Source organism: Pyrus communis, chromosome 3 (assembly GCF_041283825.1).
Source record: "Pyrus communis isolate YQ-2024b chromosome 3, ASM4128382v1, whole genome shotgun sequence".
NCBI classification, from domain to species: Eukaryota; Viridiplantae; Streptophyta; class Magnoliopsida; order Rosales; family Rosaceae; genus Pyrus; species Pyrus communis.
In genome coordinates, this window is record NC_142567.1 from 29,477,459 (window position 1) to 29,495,944 (window position 18,486).

Sequence of the window (18,486 nt, forward strand, 5' to 3'; positions counted from 1 at the left end):
GCTCATGAAATCCACAATGGTGAGAGGAATGCTATAACCTCTCAGTTCCTGTGGATCACTTCCGGGATAAATGATATTTATATGCAGCACCAATAGGCACAATTTCATTTAAGTATGTAATATATATTTTTCATTAAGGAGAGTGTGGATGCGGAGTTTTTTATGAAAATGTAGGAAAAGAACGCAGAGGCTTTACCTCCACACCCTTCTACCGTTTCATTCTAAATCGAACTATGAAAAGCATGTTTTCTCTCAAATCCATTTCAATAGGATGCAACTCAACTGCTTTCCCTTTTCTTACCTCAGCTTAACAAGATACTACTAAATTCAAAGATGAAGAAATTATTATTGATACATTTATCTTAGAAAACAAGCAAACGGAACTTAACACAAAAGAGAGTGGTGGAAAGCTCAATTACAGCTCGTCTGCAGTGCTCAACGTTAGAATTATCATCTTGTGAAATCCGTAGCACACCAGCCAACCACTTATTCTAGTAATATCATTTACTGGAATACCAACAAACGCAAGCGTGACGACGGTGCTACAATGATCAAGCGCGCTGTTCAACCACTTTCTCTGTACAAAATCATATCGGCACCCATTCGAATATGAGAGTGACATCAAGAGAAGATGAAAAGCCATGCCTCTCATATTCGAACTCAAAAAGCATTAGAAAAAACATCACTCCAGGGGTAACCTCTCCGATTAAATGAGAATTATATGCATGCCAGATAGCTGAAGCTAGCACCATTCAAGGACAACAAATTGATGCATGTTCAAATCGTTGGCTGTAGATAATCCTATCTTTACAATTCCAGAGTTGCCATCTGCATCAATAAAGCCGACAAATACGTTAGTCCCATCGCGTTGTCCTGGTTGATTGCGTAGTTGAATTACATTGATACATAAAGGAAGAGCAGATTAGACTCAAGTGTTCAACTACATACACTGACATCTGTAGGTGCAGCAGCCAGCCACCAAGTCTTGTAACACTGGCATTCTGGCAAGCGGTACCAATAAGCCATGCTCTCTCCAACCTTTGTGTTTGCAGAGAAACATGTATATGCAGCTACCACAAAATGACAGAAGCATTGAAAGATGAGTAAGCATTCCGCCACATGGAAACCACAGTAGTGGGTATGTATATACACACAAGTACCTGAGTAGATGATATAAGCTAACATCGTTTTTCCTCTGGTAATCCTATCTTTACGGTTCAACAATTTTATCTCTGGACTGGACAGACAAAGTCCCACGTACATTCAATCTTTATATAGCTGAGGTCCCTGTCCCGGCAGGATTTGCGAGAGTGGGAGGTGTTGAAAACCGGTTCCCATTGTATTTGACAATACTGTCCTGAAATTTAAAAGAAAAAAGAAAGGGTAGTATAGTTGATGTAAGCTAACATCGTTTGCCCTCTGATAATCCTATCTTTACGGTTCAATAGTTTTCTCTCTGTGCCGATGAAATCCCACATACATTCAATATTTGTATAGCTGTTGATGAGAGCTGAGGTCTGCAGGTCCCTGTCCGGGAAAGAATTGCGAGAGCGGGGAGATATTGAAAGTCCATTTCTGACCAAAGATTTCAAACTTGACAGTCCAGAAAACCAAAGCACCATTTGATAATCCTTTATATACAGGTTTACACTGTTTGCTGGCTGCATCAATGAAACCGGTACATCTTTTAGTACCAACACAATGTCCCGACTTAGCATATAGTTGAATGGAACTGCCAAAGAAAAAGACTGATAATATAAACGCAATATAGATAAAGAAACTTGAAGATAGAAAAAGTGAGAGAAAGTAAATTACAATTTACAGCTGATCTGCAATGTTCCACCGGTGAAATCCTCCTCAATATAAATGCAATCTAGTAACGCAAAGTACGTACTGGCCTTCAAGCAAGCACAGCCATGAGGCACTCTTCAACTGTTGTGTTAGTAGAGAGAAACATATCTCCAGTGCACCTGCCTGAAGATTACAGTTACATTGAAAGATGAGAAATTTATGCCGCAAACGAGACAAGTATGAGAAAACCGTCATCCAGGGTTTACCTCTTCACATGCAGGAGAATCATAAATATCCACCACAAGTTGTTCCACAGTATCAGACTAGTGTTCTGGCCTAAAACGTACGTGGTAGAGAAAAATGAACCCCCACGCGGGCACAGGCAGCAACAAAGTGTGGCTGCATACGAATCAGAAAAACAAATACTATATATTAAGAGAAACAATGAATGGCCCCCTTAGCGACTGGGAAATTTCCTGTTATGCGTGATAATGGACATGAAGCACTACCACAGTTGAGTTGCTACTTACCAAGAAGGTTTGTAAATTTGAGTGCCCGCTGCTCCAACTTTCCCCATCAAACTTGGGTTACAGCGTATCATCGTCTATTTCTCCACAGCCTTTTCCTCTAGAGCGGTTAACGAATCAAATGATCGCCTATATATAAATTGAGCGAATCTGCAATGTTCAAATAACTTTTTTCTTCCTCTGTTAACTTGCTATGCGAGTCACGCGACACCACACACTAATATATAGAAAAAACAAACCTCCGACTCCAGATGCAACTTTGAATATTCTCTTGATTGCTCATGAAATCCACAATGGTGAGAAGAATGCTCTAACCTTTCAGTTCCTTTGGATCACTTCCAGGAGATAAGATGTTCATAGATGGCAACAACAGGCACAATTACATTTACAGTATGCGATATGTATTTTTCTTTAAGGAGAGTATGGGGATGCAGAGTTTTGATGAAAATGTAGGAAAAGAATGTAGAGCTTTACCTTCACATGCTTTCTACCGTTTCATTCTGAATTGAACTGTGAAAAGCATGTTTTCTCTCAAATGATTGAATCCATTTCAATGGGCCAACTCAACTGCTTTCCTTTTCCATACCTCAGCTTAACAAGATGCTCCTAAATTTAAAGATGAAGAAATTATTACTGATAAATTTATCTTAGAAAACAAGCAAATGGAACTTAAAACAAAAGAGAGTGGTGGAAAGCTGAATTACAGCTTGTCTGCAGTGCTTAACATAAGAATTATCATTTACTGGAATACCAACAAACGGAAGCATGACAAAAGTGCTACAAGTGTCAAGCGTGCTGTTCAACCTCCTTGTCTGTACAAAAGCATATCTGCACCCATTAGAAGATGAGAGTGACATCAAGAGAAGATGAAAAGGCATGCCTCTCTTCTTCAAATTACAAACAGTACTAAAAAATACATCATTCCAGGGGTTACTTCTCCGATTGAGGGAGACTTGTATTCATGCCAGATAGCACCATACAATAACAACTTATTGATGCATGTTTAAATCGTTGGCTGTAGATAATCCTATCTTTACAATTCCAGAGTTGCCATCTGCATTAATAAAGCCGGCAAATACGTTAGTCCCATCGTGTTGTCCTGACTGATTGCATAGTTGAATTACCTTGTTACAGAAAAGAAAAGCAAATTACACTCAAAGTGTTCAACTACCTACACTGAAATCTGTAGGCAAAGCAGCCAGCCACCAAGTCTAGCAACACTAGCATTCTAGCAAGCAGTGCCAATAAGCGATGTTCTCTTCAAGACCTTAACCATTGTGTTTGTAGAGAAACATATCTGTTAGTCCCATGACTCCCATCACACCTACCACAAGATTACAGTTATGTCGCCTCTTCTCATGCAGGAGAATCATATATATATCCACCCCCAAGTAGTTCCACAGTATCAGACTTCAAATAATTCACTCCCCTCACCACTCTCCTGTAATTTCATCGGAATTAGACTCTGAAACTTGAATTTAAGTTGGAATATTGCTGAGGACAATCAATTTAACAATGAATAAAAAAAGTACCTGGCTTTTGTCTTGAGAGTTGAGAGTTGGAGAGAGTGAAATGAAAGCTCACAAGATGTTGAATTCTCCGTCTATCTCTATGCAAGGAATGCGAGCTACGTTCTCATACCTCTTCTTCAGATACCTCTTCTTCAGAGAAGGACAATCCCAGATGCTCAGATAAGAAAGAGATGCCAGAAAACCCTCTTTTACCAGGAATTTGAGACTCTCGCACTCTTCAATGTGAAGGTGTTGAAGAGATGTGAGGTGCTCAAGGCCCTTGCCATCCAAAGATTTCAGATTCGATACATCATAGATTTTGAGACTGTGAAGAGTGGCAGGGAGCAGCTGTTCTTCCACCAGATCCTTGTTTCCGCCGATAGAAAATTCTCAAAGAGAGGCAAGTCCTTGCAATCTCCACTCCACTGCAGACCTCAGTCTGTCACAATATACAATCACAAATGACTGTAGGTTGGGAGGCAAACCCCCTTGTGCAAATGACACCACATTTGGAAGAAATCCTATCTCCAAACTTTGAAGGGCGGTGAGGGTGTGCATGCGGTCCGGCAACAACTTCAAATTCTCGCATTCCCTTAATGAAAAGGAAGTGAGGTTGGGAGTGGGCAATCCACCGTCGGGAAAAGAGATAAGTTTTGGACATTGCAAAATAGACAGGGAGTTGAGATGGCTGAGATTTTCATCTGCTCCTCCTTCAACAGAAAGGGATTCCAGATTCTCACAATGATTTTTATAAAGAGATGAAAGGTTGGGGAAAATGCCCAAAGGGAACGACCTCAGAGAATCACAGCTGTATACAAGATCCAAAGACCGCAGATTCTCTTTATACAGCTGCTACATTTTGATGAAAATGCAGGAAAAGAACGCAGAACTTTACCTTCACACGCTTTTTACCGTTTCTCTAAATCAAACTTTGAAAAGCGTATTATCTCTCAAATCCATTTCAATAGGATGCCAACTCAACTGCTTTCCTTTTTCATACCTCAGCCTAACAAGATACTCCTAAATTCAAATATGAAGAAATTATTGTTGATTAATTTATCTTTAAAACAAGCAAATGGAACTTAAAACAAAAAAGTGGTGGAAAGCTCATTTACTGGAATATCAACAGACGCAAGCATGATGACAGTGCTACAAGGATCAAGCGCGCTGTTCAACCATTTTGTTTGTACAAATCTGCACCCATGCGAAGATGAGAGTGACATCAAGAGAAGATGAAAAGGCATGCCTCTCATATTCAAACTATAAACAGTATTTAGAAAGGTTAAAAAAAAAAAAAAAAAAACATCATTCCAGGGGTTACCTCTCCGATTAAAGGAGAATTATATTCATGCCAGATAGCTGGAGTAGCACCATTCAAGGACAACTAACCGATGCATGTTTAAATTTTTGGCAGTAGATGATCCTTTCTTTACATTTCCAGAGTTGCCATCTGCATCAATAAAGCCCACATATATGTAGTCCCATTGTGTTGTCCTGATAGATAGCATAGTTGAATTACACTGTTACAGAAAGGAAGAATAAGTTATACTCAAGTGTTCAACTGCTTACACTGAAATCTGTAGGCGTGGCAGCAGACAGCCACCGAGTCGTAAAACTGGCATTCTAGAAAGCGGTGCCAATAAGCCATGCTCTCTTCAACCATTGTGTTTGTATAGAAACGTATGTGTATACACCTACCTAAAGATGACAGAGGCATTGACAGATGAGTGAGTATTCCGCCATATGGAAACCACAGCAGTACACTGGAGAAAGAAAAACATCATCAAGGACTTTTATCCCATGCAAGGTGAATCATATATGCGAGAGAATGCCGCCACACCAATCAACAACTAGTAATTGACTAGAAAGTGCTACCCGCGATGCTGCGGGATTATGATATGTTATAGTAAAAACATATAAAAGATCATGTATCTAATGGTCGTGGAGCTAATAATCATGCACCTAACACTGAACACCTAAATGTCATCAAACCAATGTAAACTTTTATTTAACTAAGTTCTTAGCACTTCAGTTCAATCGTAAGTTAAAAAGAGTAGTTCAATTGACTAAAATTACACAAAGGAAGGGAGAAAGACAGAACAAACAGTTGCAGAAAAGTGTATAGTGACATTGATCCTGCAAGTTAAATATGAAAAATGTTCAAAAGACTGTAAAAGCTCAAATTATCCCTAGCATGAGTAGATTAACAATGAAAAAACCAAATTTGTATTAGTTTATATTGCTTAACACTTCAGCAAGAAAAAATGGAAAGAAAAAAATATTTTTAAATATCCGGTGATTAAGTGAATGACAGTGAACATTATACTTAGTATAACATGAATATGCATGTGCATAGTAAATACTAAGCAAGAATATGCATAGGTAAGTAATACCCATCAATTAACCATTTTAATTAACACTTCAAAAAAATTGTTTACGTATAAAAAATCTAAATCCATTGTAATAACAAATTATTGGTCAAAGTACTACACTTTGAAAATATATAATAAAAGAAAAATAGGAAAACGATGCTTACCAATATGGACATATGGATTGCTTCTGAAAGGATGTTATATGCAAGGCTATTATCCGAATGACTTTGTCTGTAATAAGAAGAGTAACTGACTTAAAAAGCATCATCATTGCTACTTGCTACTCTTCCTACATAATCTAAGAATATAATTAATCAAATAGATACGGAATCACATTGACCATAAACTATTACATGTAATTAAAAAACAATAAAGAGGAGAGAGAGAATCGTGAAATAACTCAAAAACCTTAGCCCAAAAAACTAATTGTTACGCAATTAGATATTTTTTAATAATTGCACATGTAAAGTTTTTTCTTAATAAGTAAGATGTCATAAACATGATATTCCACACTTATTAATTTGATTGTCTCAATTTGAAAGGAGGAAAATAAAAGCAGATGTCTTACTTTTCTCAACAGCAAATCTATTGTTTTTGAGAATCTCTGCAATTGTGACAACTGTGGTAATAGCTGCAGTGGTACAATGAGATATTAATCCTTGCATCAGCTTTAATACTAAACGAATCAAATCTAGAATGAAGAACGGTAATATGCATGATAAAAAAATTATTCTAAATGTTGGGAAAAGGGAATGAGAAGGTTACATTCGACTGGATTCATAATGCCCTAGTAAGGGGAGTTGGTATCATGAGACATCATCTGTTAATTTAATTTTTTTCAAGAAATGGACAGATGTAATCATCAACTTACACTTTTAAAATGTAATAGTTTATAAAATTCAAGGCTTGAAAATAAAAAGGAATTACTCTGTTGAATAGAGAGGAATCAACATTTAGAGATAGGAAAAGGTTGATCTTTTGACCTGCTAGTCTAGTAATATCAAGCAAGACAACGTCTTCTATTCAAAGGTCAATTATTTTTCTAATAGAAAACTGTATGTTACATAAATTTATTGAATTAGAATCAAACTAATGAGATTAAAGTGAAAATTTAAAACTAATGCACAAAATGGATTTGAGAGGCTAAATTTTTTTAAAAGTAAATAGGAAAAAATAAGGTAAAATTGTCGAGACATTTTATTATACTAAAGCCCTTGGATAGTTTGAAAATCTTACCCTTATTCATTCTTCACTCTCACTCTATTTTGCTATACATTAACACAATAAAATATAATCAGATGCATAATTATTAATCTACAAAACAATAAGAAATTAATATAAATAAAAAATGACAAACCTATTACTTTGCATTCTCATTATTGCAGATACCCGATAATTCCTATCACCAGAAACTCTTACTTCATATGAGCCATGTGTAACGTGCAAGAAAGTAATAAGAAATTAACTAAACTATCACTCAAGAAGAAGTTAGACAGAAGTGTGGAGAATACAAAACAGATATCTACTTCATCTTCTTGATGGCATAGAAATCTCCATTAATGAAACCTTTATACACAGACCCTTTAATCAAGCTACTCTCTCTGAACCCATCTGTGGCCTCTCCCAACTTTTCAATCCCAAACACCCTGTACTTGTCCAAGCAATCCATTATAAATTGTCATAACAAAACATCGATTCCACGAAAAATTAAAAAATTCCTACTTTTAAACAGAACAATCCTCACCCAAAGCTTCAAAGGTGTTTTGTAAACCTCTCAGCACATCTTTCCAAATTGGATTCCTCACCTCCATCCTCTGCTACCTAACCTGAGCAATCCATGTTATATATATATAAATAAGGAATTTTAAAATATTATAGCAGAAAATCAATTACATACAACTTTTCTTTAAACACTCTTTAAATGAAGAAAAGAAAACTAACCTCTTGTAGAAGTGATGAGAAGGAATGAAAAACCAAAACACCACCTGTTCAAAAATACAAGAATCAAAAATCAAAATGAAGAACAAAAAAAGACAGCAATCTTCACAACTATGTGCAAAATAGCGAATTTGTGTTATCATCATACTATCCTTACCATTATCAGTATCACTACCACCTGCAATTCCTTGCTCGCCGATTTCAAATCACTCTAATTCTCATCCCATTTAACGGGTTTTGAATTGCTACTAACTTCTACAATTCTCAAATCACAAAATTCCAATAAGGGCATATGCCGAAACATCAAAAAATATACAGAGATCATTTAAGGATTGACATACAAAAAAAATCCATAATTCAAACTTTAAAATGCAGAACAGACAAAGAAAACCCAAAGTTAATCATGGCCATTTTTCTTCTTTTAAATTCCGGAAAAAATCAAACCACAGATAATCAGAACAACCAAACCCAAAAATTTGCCAAAAAAAAAAACCTGAACAACAATAAAATTAATTAGTCTAAACCTTAAACAGCAGCCATATCCCTTCCTCAACAATTTTTAAATTTTAATTAAAACACAAAAAATATTATAAAAAGGTTAAAGATAAATAATATAACTGTAGCCATATCCATTCCTCGACAATCTTTCAATTTTAGTTAAAACGCAAAAATTATTAAAAACAAACGCTTAAAGATAAGTTATATTCCTGATCCAGAAAGCGTTTGCAAACTCCCACAACAAAACCCTAAAATTGGAAGATATAGGTTTGCAGCAGCCAAAAACAAAATCAGACAAAAGATCCACATGCAAATCAGCAAAAAAAATAAAGAGAACACTTAGCAAGAATCGAATTTTACAACAACCAATTGAAAATTTTTCTTACCGACCAAAGCAGCCAGACCGTTGCGATTCCTCCGCGGAAAACAGCGGAAAAAAAACAGTCCAACCACCCTTCTAAATGATCAGATCGCGATGAAAACAGCGAGACACACAGAAACACAGACAAACACAAAGAGAGACGGAAAAGCAGAGAGAAGAAAAGAAGAGGAAAGAGAGAAATGAAAGATGCTTCAGCATCTTTCCTAGATAAGCCGATATCCACGCACGCGCAGCACGTATCATGAAGGGCAAAATGGACAATGGAGTGATCCTTATATGTATATTCTCATCCCTACTTAGCATGAGGCCTTTTGGGAGCTCACTGGCTTCGGGTTCCGTAGGAACTCCGAAGTTAAGCGAGAAGGGGGCTTGAGCAATCCCATGATGGGTGACCCACTGGGAGGTTGCTCGTGAGTTCCCAAAAACAAAACCGTGAGGGAATGGTAAGCCCAAAGCGGACAATATCGTGCTACGGTGGTAGAGCGGGCCCGGGAAGTGATCCGCCCCGGGCTGGGATGTGACAGATACTGTCCTGAAATTTCAAGAAACATGCAAATGTTCGGGGAGAAATGAAAAATAAGAGAAAGAAGAAAGGGTATCACAATTGAATTATACTGCTAAAAAGTAATTTAACAAAATTAAAGGCAAGTGGTGTCATATATATACACAAGTACCTAAGTGGTTGATGTAAGCTAACATCGTTTGCCCTCTGATTACCCTATCTTTACAGTTCGATAGTTTTCTCTCTAGGCCAATGACGTCCCGCATACACTTAATCTTTATATAGATGTTGACGAGAACTGAGGTCTGCAGGTCCCTGTTGAATGTCCATTTCTGTCCAAAGATTTTAAACTTGACAGAAAACCAGAGCACCAATTAATAATCCTATCTTTACAGGTTTACTCTGTTTGCTCGCTGCATCAATGAAAACAATATACCTGCTACTACCATCACATTGTCCTGACTTAGCATATAGTTGAATTGAACTGTCAAAGAAAAAGACTGATATATAAATACAATACAGACAAGGCAAACTGAAGATAGAAAAAGTGAGAGAGTAAATTAATTTACAGCTGATCTGCAGTACATACTGGCATTCAAGCAAGCTCAGCCATTAGGCACTCTTCAACTGTTGTGTTAATAGAGAGAAACATATCTCCGGTGGACCTACATGAAGATATTTTTCTGTAAGGAGAGTATGTGGATGCCAAGTTTTGATGAAAATGTAGGAAAAGAACGCAGAGCTATACCTTCACACACTTTCTACCATTTCATTCCAAATCGAACTGTGAAAAGCATGTTTTCTCTCAAATCCACGTCAGTAGGATGCCAACTCAACTGCTTTCCTTTTTCATACCTCAGATTAAAAATATACTCCTAAATTCAAAGATGAAGAAATTATTATTGACACATGTATCTCAGAAAACAAACAAATGGAACTTAAAACCAAAAGATGAAGAAATTACCGCTCATCTACAGTGCTCAATGTAAGAAGTATCACTCTGAAATCCGTAGAACACCAGCCAACCCCTTATTCTAGTAATATCATTTACTGGAATACCAACATCCGTAAGCATGACGAAAGATCAGGCGCACTCTGTCTGTACAAAAACATATCTGCGCCCATTTGTAGATGAGAGTCACATCAAGTGAAGATGAAAAGGCATGCCTCTCATATTCAAACTAATAAAAAGTATAATAAAAAAAAACATCATATCAGGGGTTACCCCTCCAATTAAAGGAAATTATATTCATGCCAGATAGCTGGAGCTAGCACCATTCAAGGACAACTAATTGATGTATGTTTAAATCGTTGGCTGTAGGTAATCCTATCTTTACAATCGCAGAGTTGCCATCTGCATCAATAAAGCACACAAATACGTTAGTCCCATAGTGTTGTCCTGACTGATTGCATAGTTAAATTACGTTGTTACCAAAAGGAAGAACAAATTACACTCAAGTGTTCAACTACTTACACTGAAATCTTTAGACGCAGCAGCCAGCCACCAAGTCTAGTACACTGGCATTCTAGCAAGCGGTGCCAATAAGCCATGCTCTCTCCAACCATTGTGTTTGCAGAGAAACATATATATATGCACCTACCACAAAATGACAGATGCGTTGAAAGATGAGTAAGCATTCCGCCATATGGAAACCACAGCAGTATATAAGTACGCACCTGAGTGTTTGGTGTAAGCTAACATCATTTTCCCTCCGATAATCCTATCTTTGCAGTTCAATAGTTTTCTCTCTGGACCGACGAAGTCCCACATACATTCAATCTTTATATAGCTGTTGACGAGAGCTGAGGAAAGTATCCCCAAACTTAGTGAAAATACAAAAATACCCATTTTCTTACGTAAATCCTAGGACGGGTTGTTACAAAAGTGCTACAAGTGTCAAGCACGCTGTTCAACCTCCTTGTCTGTACAAAAGCATATCTGCACCCATTAGAAGATGAGAGTGACATCAAGAGAAGATGAAAAGGCATGCCTCTCTTATTCAAATTACAAACAGTACTAAAAAATACATCATTCCAGGGGTTACCTCTCCGATTGAAGGAGACTTATATTCATGCCAGATAGCACCATACAATAACAACTAATTGATGCATGTTTAAATCGTTGGCTGTAGATAATCCTATCTTTACAATTCCAGAGTTGCCATCTGCATTAATAAAGCCGACAAATACATTAGTCCCATCGTGTTATCCTGACTGATTGCATAGTTGAATTACCTTGTTACAGAAAAGAAAAGCAAATTACACTCAAAGTGTTCAACTACTTACACTGAAATCTGTAGGCAAAGCAGCCAGCCACCAAGTCTAGCAACACTAGCATTCTAGCAAGCAGTGCCAATAAGCGATGCTCTCTTCAAGACTTTAACCATTGTGTTTGTAGAGAAACATATCTGTTAGTCCCATGACTCCCATCACACCTATCACAAGATTACAGTTATGTCGCCTCTTCTCATGCAGGAGAATCATACATATATCCACCCCCAATTAGTTCCACAGTATCAGACTACAAATAATCCTGTCTTTGCAGTTCAATAGTTTTCTCTCTGGACCGACGAAGTCCCAGATACATTCAATCTTTATATAGCTGTTGACGAGAGCTGAGGTCTAGAGGTCCCTGTCCCGTCAGGAATTGCGAGAGTGGGAGGTGTTGTAAGTCCATTTCCATGCAATAGATTTCAAACTTGACAGTCCAGAAAATCAGAGCACCATTTGATAATCCGATATACCTGTTTGTCCCATCGCACCAAGCAGAAGATCAGAGTTATGTCGCAAACGAGAAAAGTATGAGAAAAGCATCATCCAGGGTTTTACCTCTTGTCATGCAGGAGAATCATATAGATCGACCCTCAAGTAGTTCCACAGCATCAGACTAGAAATAATTCACTCCCCTCGCCACTCTCCTGTAATTTCATCGGGATTAGACTCTGAAACTTTAATTTAAGAAGGAATATTGCTGAGGACAATCAATTTAATAATAAATAAAATAGTACCTGGCTTTTGTCTTGAGAGTTGAGAGTTGAGAGTTGGAGAGAGTGAAATGAAAGCTCACAAGATGTTGACTTCTTCATCTATCTCTATGCAAGGAATGCCAGCTACCTTCTCATACCTCTTCTTCAGATACCTCTTCTTCAGAGAAGGACAATTCCAGATTCTCAGACAAGAAAGAGATGCCGGAAAACCCTCTTTTGGCAGGAATTTGAGACTCTTGCAGTTCGAAATGTGTAGGTGTTGAAGAGAAGTGAGGTACTCAAGGCCCTTTCCGTCCAAAGATTTCAGATTCCATACAGAAGAGATTTGGAGAGTGTGAAGAGTGGCAGGGAGCAGCTGTTCATTGAGCAACGTCTCCACCAGATCCTTGTTTCCTGAGATCCGAAATTGTCGAAGAGAGACAAGCCCTTGCAATCCCCATTCCACTGAAGGCCTCAGTCTCTCACAGTCATAGATAGATAATGATTGTAGGTTGGGAGGCAAACCCCCTTCTGCAAATGACACCACATTTGGAAGACTTTCTATCCTTAATCTTTGAAGGGCGGTGAGGGTGTGCATGCGGTCCGGCAACAACTTCAAACTCTTGCATCTATCGACAGAAAAGGAAGTGAGGTTGGGAGTGGGCAATCCCCCGTCGGGGAAAGAGACAAGATTTGGACAGTCAAAAATTAACAGGGAGTTGAGATGGCTGAGATTTTCATCTGCTCCTCCTTCAACGGAAAGGGATTCCAGATTCTGACAACCAACGACAGAAAGAGATGAAAGGTTGGGGAAAATGCCCAAAGGGAACGACCTCAGAGAATCACAGCTGTTCCATATCCACAAAGACTGAAGGGAAGTCAATTTGGCCATCATCTCACGTGATAGGAATTCTAATTTCTCGCAGAATTGAATTCGGAGTGACGTCAGCGTGGTGGGCAGACCATTTGTTGGGAACGACAAGCGTGAGGAACATTCATATAAAGTCAAACTTTGAAGACGATTAATGTTGTGCACCATTTCCAACGACCACTCTGTCCCGCCATTAAAATTAGTTTCAAGCATCTGAAGCCACGGCAGCGTCCCCATCGGCAAATGTAGTACCTCACATCGATGGACCCAAAGTATCTCCAGGGAAGGAAGATGAGTGGGCAAGTTTCCTCTCAGCTTCGGACATTGGCCTAAAATCAGCTCCTTAAGACGAGGAAAGTCTGGACTTTCACCTCCACTTGGACTCGGCAGCCATTCCTCCCATGTTGGCATATTCCTAAACTCTAGCTTCTCTAAAGATTGAAATGGTTGATTTCCCCCATAGAATTCAACACCAACACTCGTAACAAATTTCATCCCTTCTACGTAGAGCTCTTTGAGAGCAGGTAGCCGACCAACTGGTGGCAGTGAACTGCAATTACTACAACCGCTGAGACGCATCACTTGTAGGTTGGGGAAGGACGACTCTCCCACCCAATTCGGGAAACTGGTTCCACCATAAAATCTGATGGTTAGTTTCACCAAATTTACCGAAGGTTGTAGTCCTTCAAGTACCTGTCTCTCTTTTACGGAATCATGCAAAACCTTATCACCCCATTTCAACTCTACCTCATTGAGATCATTCTTATCCTTCAGCAAGGCATCAATAGCTCTGACTACATTTTCCAGATTCAAGATAGAAATTTTCCCTCGAAGGTGCGACAACTCCCTCAGTTCTGCAATGCTTGACCCAGTAGATTTCCCCAACACAAAAGCTGTCAGTGTTCTCAAGCTTTTTAATCTACCCATATGCACGGGCATTTTTTTTATGCGAGTTCCGCCAATATCAAGATGACGCAAATGAATTAATTTCCTCATGTCTGCAGGCAGTTTAACAAGAGAAGAACAACCTAACAACAATAGAGTTTGTAAATTGTAGAGGGTACACACTATATCAGGTAACCTTTTAATTCTCGTATAGGAGAGATCAATGTAGCGCAAGTGTATGTGATTACCAATGGAATCAGGTAAGTGAGTGATATTTCGATATCTTGACAATGACATTACCCGTAAATATTTTTGTGTTGGCAGAAAATCATCTTGAACCTTATTGCTTACATATACTTCGCCTTCACTTGGGTCATATGGTGTTAAAGACACTGGAAAGAATGTGTGCAAATACTTCACTCCATCTAATGGCTGAAATTTTGAAGATGTATCAAACTTTCCTCTCACATACGAGAAGTGGCGAACTCTTTTACGAGCTTCATGTGACTGTTCCAGATCCAACCTAAAACAAAACTCTCCAGACACAAACTTAGCCAAGTCATTGATGAGATCATGCATAGTGAATCTTGGTTGATCCAATCTTGGTCTTTGAAACAATGATCGCGATAACAGTTCGTCAAAGTATCTTTCACCAACCTCCTCCATTGTATTCCCACTATCTGATTGTGGAATTAAACCTTCTGCCACCCATAGTAGAATTACAGTTTCCTTTTCCAATTCATAGCCCTTTGGAAAAATTGAGCAATAAGCAAAGCATTGTTTCAAGAAACTTGGAAGGTAATGGTAACTCAATCTTAGAGAAGGAAGAACACTATTAGTGTGTGGAAGATCCCAAAGATTGCTACCCAATATGTAATTCCATTCCTTGTAGTCTAGGTTGCAACCTAAGAGACCCCCTAGTGTTTTTGAAGCTAAAGGCAAACCGTTGCACTTACGTGCAATTTTCTTACCAACTTCTTCCAAGTCTGGATGTGCACTAGAGTTTTCATTTCTAAATGCATGTTTTGCCAGTAACAACCAGCAATCATCGTCCGACAATTTTTCCAAGTCATGAATTGGAATAGTATTGTGCACAATGGATGCAACACGTCTGCTCCTTGTTGTTACAATGACCTTGCTTCCCTTTGCCCCATAAGTGAAAAGAGTTCGTAGACGATCCCAGTCTTCATAGCTCTCATTCCAAAGGTCATCCAGGACAAATAAAAATGGCTTTCCCCTTACTTGCTCCCTTAGTCGAATTTCAAGGGAATTCATATCTGAGACGTCCCTCACTTGTTCCCTCCTTACTTGTTCCCTTAGTCGAATTTCAAGGGAATTCATATCTGAGATATCCCTTGCTTGTTCCCTTGGTCGAATTTCAAGGGAATTCATATCTGAGATATCACAAGATTTCTCAATGATTTGCTCAATAAGGGTCTTAATCACCCTCAAAGCATCGTACTGTTCGGAAACACAAACCCAAGCATGAATGTCAAAATGCTCTTTAACTTGTTCATCATTGTAAAGGAGTTGAGCAAGGGTTGTCTTACCAACCCCGCCCATTCCGACTATAAGGGCTACAGAAAAATTACTGCTACTTCCATTGTCAGATAGCAGCAGTAGTTTTTTTAACTTTTCTTTATCCTTATCCCTACCATAAGGACAGAATCCTTCCTCAACTACAGAAGTTGTGGGAGTTCTTTGTGAAACATTGCGCCCAATACCTTCTCTAAGACCAAGGCGATTTCGCTGTTCTGCAAGGTGTTCTAACCTCTCAAATAACTCCTTTATCCTACCATTCATGCCTTTATAATTAAAAGGATTACGAGAGGTAGAAAGGAAGTTGAACACCTGGGTTTGCTTTGTCTGATCTTTCACCTCGTGACGCAAAGCTTCAGTATCGATCTCATCCACCAAGTCCTCGGCTTCGAACACAGCATGTTTGAGCTCGTCAAGCCACATCCCGACGGCAAGGTCGACAATCTGCTTCTCCTCTGCGTCGTTGAGCACTGCATGAAGTGTAATCAATGTCACCTTCAGCTGGTCCATGAGTGAATGGTTGAGTCTTCTTGCCCGGAAGAAGGCCATGAACTCTCCCGAAGCAATCTTTTCGCACAGCATCTGGATCGAACCGGAGAGCAAAGCCTCTCCAACCAAAGCCATTTTCTCTTAGTGGCAAAAGGACTAATTTTGATCGAGTATTTGAAGTTGAAAAACTGAAAATTCTTTGTGAAATTCAAGTAAAGAACCAGCAAAGCCTGTTAAGATTATTATATGGCTCAACTTACTTCAAGATCAGTGAGACGACTTGCTATTTTTTGGTCAATAATGCAGTGGACCACACTCGGCAAACATAGTGGTACTTGGTGGAGGTGCTTTGATGAAATTTCAGGAAAGTAGAGGGTAAAAGAATAATATGTCGGTTGGATGACATTTTCCTGTGTATTTTGGTGGTTGGGACTGAAAGTTTATCAAAAGCATTCAAAATGAATTATACCACCTTATTTTCATTATCATTGTATACGTGTTAAACTGCTATTTGTTTAAATGAGTCGAACAATATCCTTGATTGCTAAGGTGTTTTATGCAAAAAGAAAATGATAAACACAAAATTTTGATTTTGATCCCCATAATAATTACAGTTGTATCTATTCTTTTTTTATTTTTAGTTCCTAATAAAGAATTTGTATTTTCATCTCACGTGTTTGGAATGAATCTGAACTTTAAGTTGATCAAAATGATGAAATTATGAATAAAACCCATCATTCAGCTAATCCACGTATTATAATATCGTTCATATAAGGAATCAATTTTGATAATTTTTATCGTTTGATATGCTTCTATAAATAAATTTTGTTGAATGAAATATGACTGCTAGCACCTATAATGATTAAACCTTACACATTAATGCGTTGATCTTGTACCAATAATTCTGCAGACATGCATGAGATGTCTCTTGCAACGTTACGCGGTTTGGTGGCGTAGTCATTTCAACGAGAAATTAGGAAGTATTCGACTTTTCTCCTTTAAATCATGAGTTCGATATTATTTTATAGCTGATTCATTCTATAAGAGAGTAAAGCCTCTCCAACCAAAGCCATTTTCGATCTTCTTTGCAAAAGGAAGTTGGGAAATGGAAATTCCGTTTCAAATTTTCAGGTGAGGAACAGAGGAAGTAGGAAAGCCTTTTTAAGATTATATAGGTTTACTTCGTCAGTGGACCATGGGGATGATAAAGTTGTGGACAACAGTTGGTGGTTGTGCTTTACAGAAAGCATCTATCTTTTTAACTTTTGCTTTTTAACTTTTGCTTCTTGGTTTTTTCGAGGGGTGATAGAAAATTTATAAATTATATATACTTGAGTTGTAGACCTTTGGTACTGAGGTGATTCTGAAAAAAACTGCTATCAAAAAAAGCTGGGAGCTGTTTTTGTGTTTGGTAAACACTCAGCTTCAGCTTTTTTTCACAGTTTTGGATGAAAAAAAGCCAAAAACAAGAAGCTGCAAAACCTAGCTTTGAAAAACCAGCTTTTTTTCACATCTGTTTTACATAAAAGTTTACCAAACACTCTAATACTGCTTTTTTTTTTCAAAAGCACTTTTACAAAAAAGTTTACCAAACACTCTGCTGCTTTATTTCACAGCTGCTTATTCTCACAGCACAGCAGAAACAACTTTTTTTCAAAGCACAGCAATACCAAACCAGCCCGTAGCACTGTTCGACAATTGTAAAAGAACAGAAATACCTTTAAATTTTTTTGTCCATTACTGTTTTGTTGTCTACTTCACACAATAAAATACTTATATTGCCCATGATTGCCACGTGTTGATCATTCTTTATCCTTCAAGGTTGCGTGTCTATGATCGTAGAGTTGTGGCACAAAGAAAAATAAAATAATTAATTAAAAACTGACAAAAAATTATTTAAAAAATATGACTTAAATCAAGCCACATAGTTTGTGACGCACAACACAATAAAAAATTATAAAAACATTGAATGAAAGGACAAAATAATTATTAAAAATCGTGAGAAACCCATCCCCATTGCTTTGCCTTTTGAATATTTTATTTTTTTTATTTTGCTTGGCTTTTTGTTTTCCACGCCGAGTCTCTGCAGTTGGTGGCACGGAACACGGTTTGAGGCACAAGCACAATAAAATATTATAAAAATATTTAAATGCAGAGTGTGGGCACAAAGAAAGATAAATTAATAATAAAAATTTGACAACAAATATTTAAAAAT

The 18,486-nt window shown here is 37.9% G+C and overlaps 1 protein-coding gene across 27 annotated transcripts; it reads right to left on the minus strand.

Moving 5' to 3' along the window:
• Positions 1-322: 322 nt before the first annotated feature.
• On the minus strand, positions 323-16,676 carry LOC137714952 (putative disease resistance RPP13-like protein 1). 27 transcript variants are annotated; one of them, XM_088691793.1, is made up of 37 exons: positions 12,530-16,676; positions 12,351-12,439; positions 11,808-12,265; positions 11,567-11,686; positions 11,199-11,460; positions 10,996-11,118; positions 10,747-10,875; positions 10,486-10,636; positions 10,270-10,396; positions 10,111-10,186; positions 9,958-10,005; positions 9,694-9,871; positions 9,024-9,551; positions 8,297-8,394; positions 8,143-8,186; positions 7,946-8,027; positions 7,559-7,847; positions 7,438-7,469; positions 6,967-7,021; positions 6,770-6,832; positions 6,366-6,432; positions 5,621-5,965; positions 5,399-5,527; positions 5,151-5,279; positions 4,945-5,023; positions 3,851-4,849; positions 3,494-3,759; positions 3,253-3,372; positions 3,023-3,146; positions 2,793-2,924; positions 2,322-2,653; positions 2,058-2,190; positions 1,816-1,974; positions 1,481-1,732; positions 1,161-1,357; positions 949-1,070; positions 323-828 (listed from the first exon to the last, which is right to left on the minus strand). In XM_088691793.1, the coding sequence occupies exon 1, from the start codon at positions 16,404-16,406 to the stop codon at positions 12,585-12,587; it is 3,822 nt and encodes a 1,273-aa protein (XP_088547919.1). In that variant the 5' UTR covers positions 16,407-16,676; the 3' UTR covers positions 323-828; positions 949-1,070; positions 1,161-1,357; positions 1,481-1,732; positions 1,816-1,974; positions 2,058-2,190; positions 2,322-2,653; positions 2,793-2,924; positions 3,023-3,146; positions 3,253-3,372; positions 3,494-3,759; positions 3,851-4,849; positions 4,945-5,023; positions 5,151-5,279; positions 5,399-5,527; positions 5,621-5,965; positions 6,366-6,432; positions 6,770-6,832; positions 6,967-7,021; positions 7,438-7,469; positions 7,559-7,847; positions 7,946-8,027; positions 8,143-8,186; positions 8,297-8,394; positions 9,024-9,551; positions 9,694-9,871; positions 9,958-10,005; positions 10,111-10,186; positions 10,270-10,396; positions 10,486-10,636; positions 10,747-10,875; positions 10,996-11,118; positions 11,199-11,460; positions 11,567-11,686; positions 11,808-12,265; positions 12,351-12,439; positions 12,530-12,584. The 27 variants fall into 27 exon arrangements, with proteins under 27 accessions (XP_088547919.1, XP_088547925.1, XP_088547917.1 ...); XM_088691799.1 differs by lacking the exons at positions 5,399-5,527; positions 5,621-5,965; positions 6,967-7,021 and adding an exon at positions 5,528-5,592 and having other exon boundaries at positions 2,322-2,468; positions 2,558-2,653; positions 3,023-3,130; ... (3 more) ...; positions 5,151-5,349; positions 7,438-7,847; XM_088691791.1 differs by lacking the exons at positions 5,399-5,527; positions 5,621-5,965; positions 6,967-7,021 and adding an exon at positions 5,528-5,592 and having other exon boundaries at positions 3,851-4,539; positions 4,725-4,849; positions 5,151-5,349; positions 7,438-7,847.
• Positions 16,677-18,486: the final 1,810 nt, after the last annotated feature.

Bases quoted from the DNA above. Each gene is read 5' to 3' on its own strand.
- LOC137714952 (XM_088691810.1), bottom strand. From the start codon at position 16,406: ATGGCTTTGGTTGGAGAGGCTTTGCTCTCCGGTTCGATCCAGATGCTG.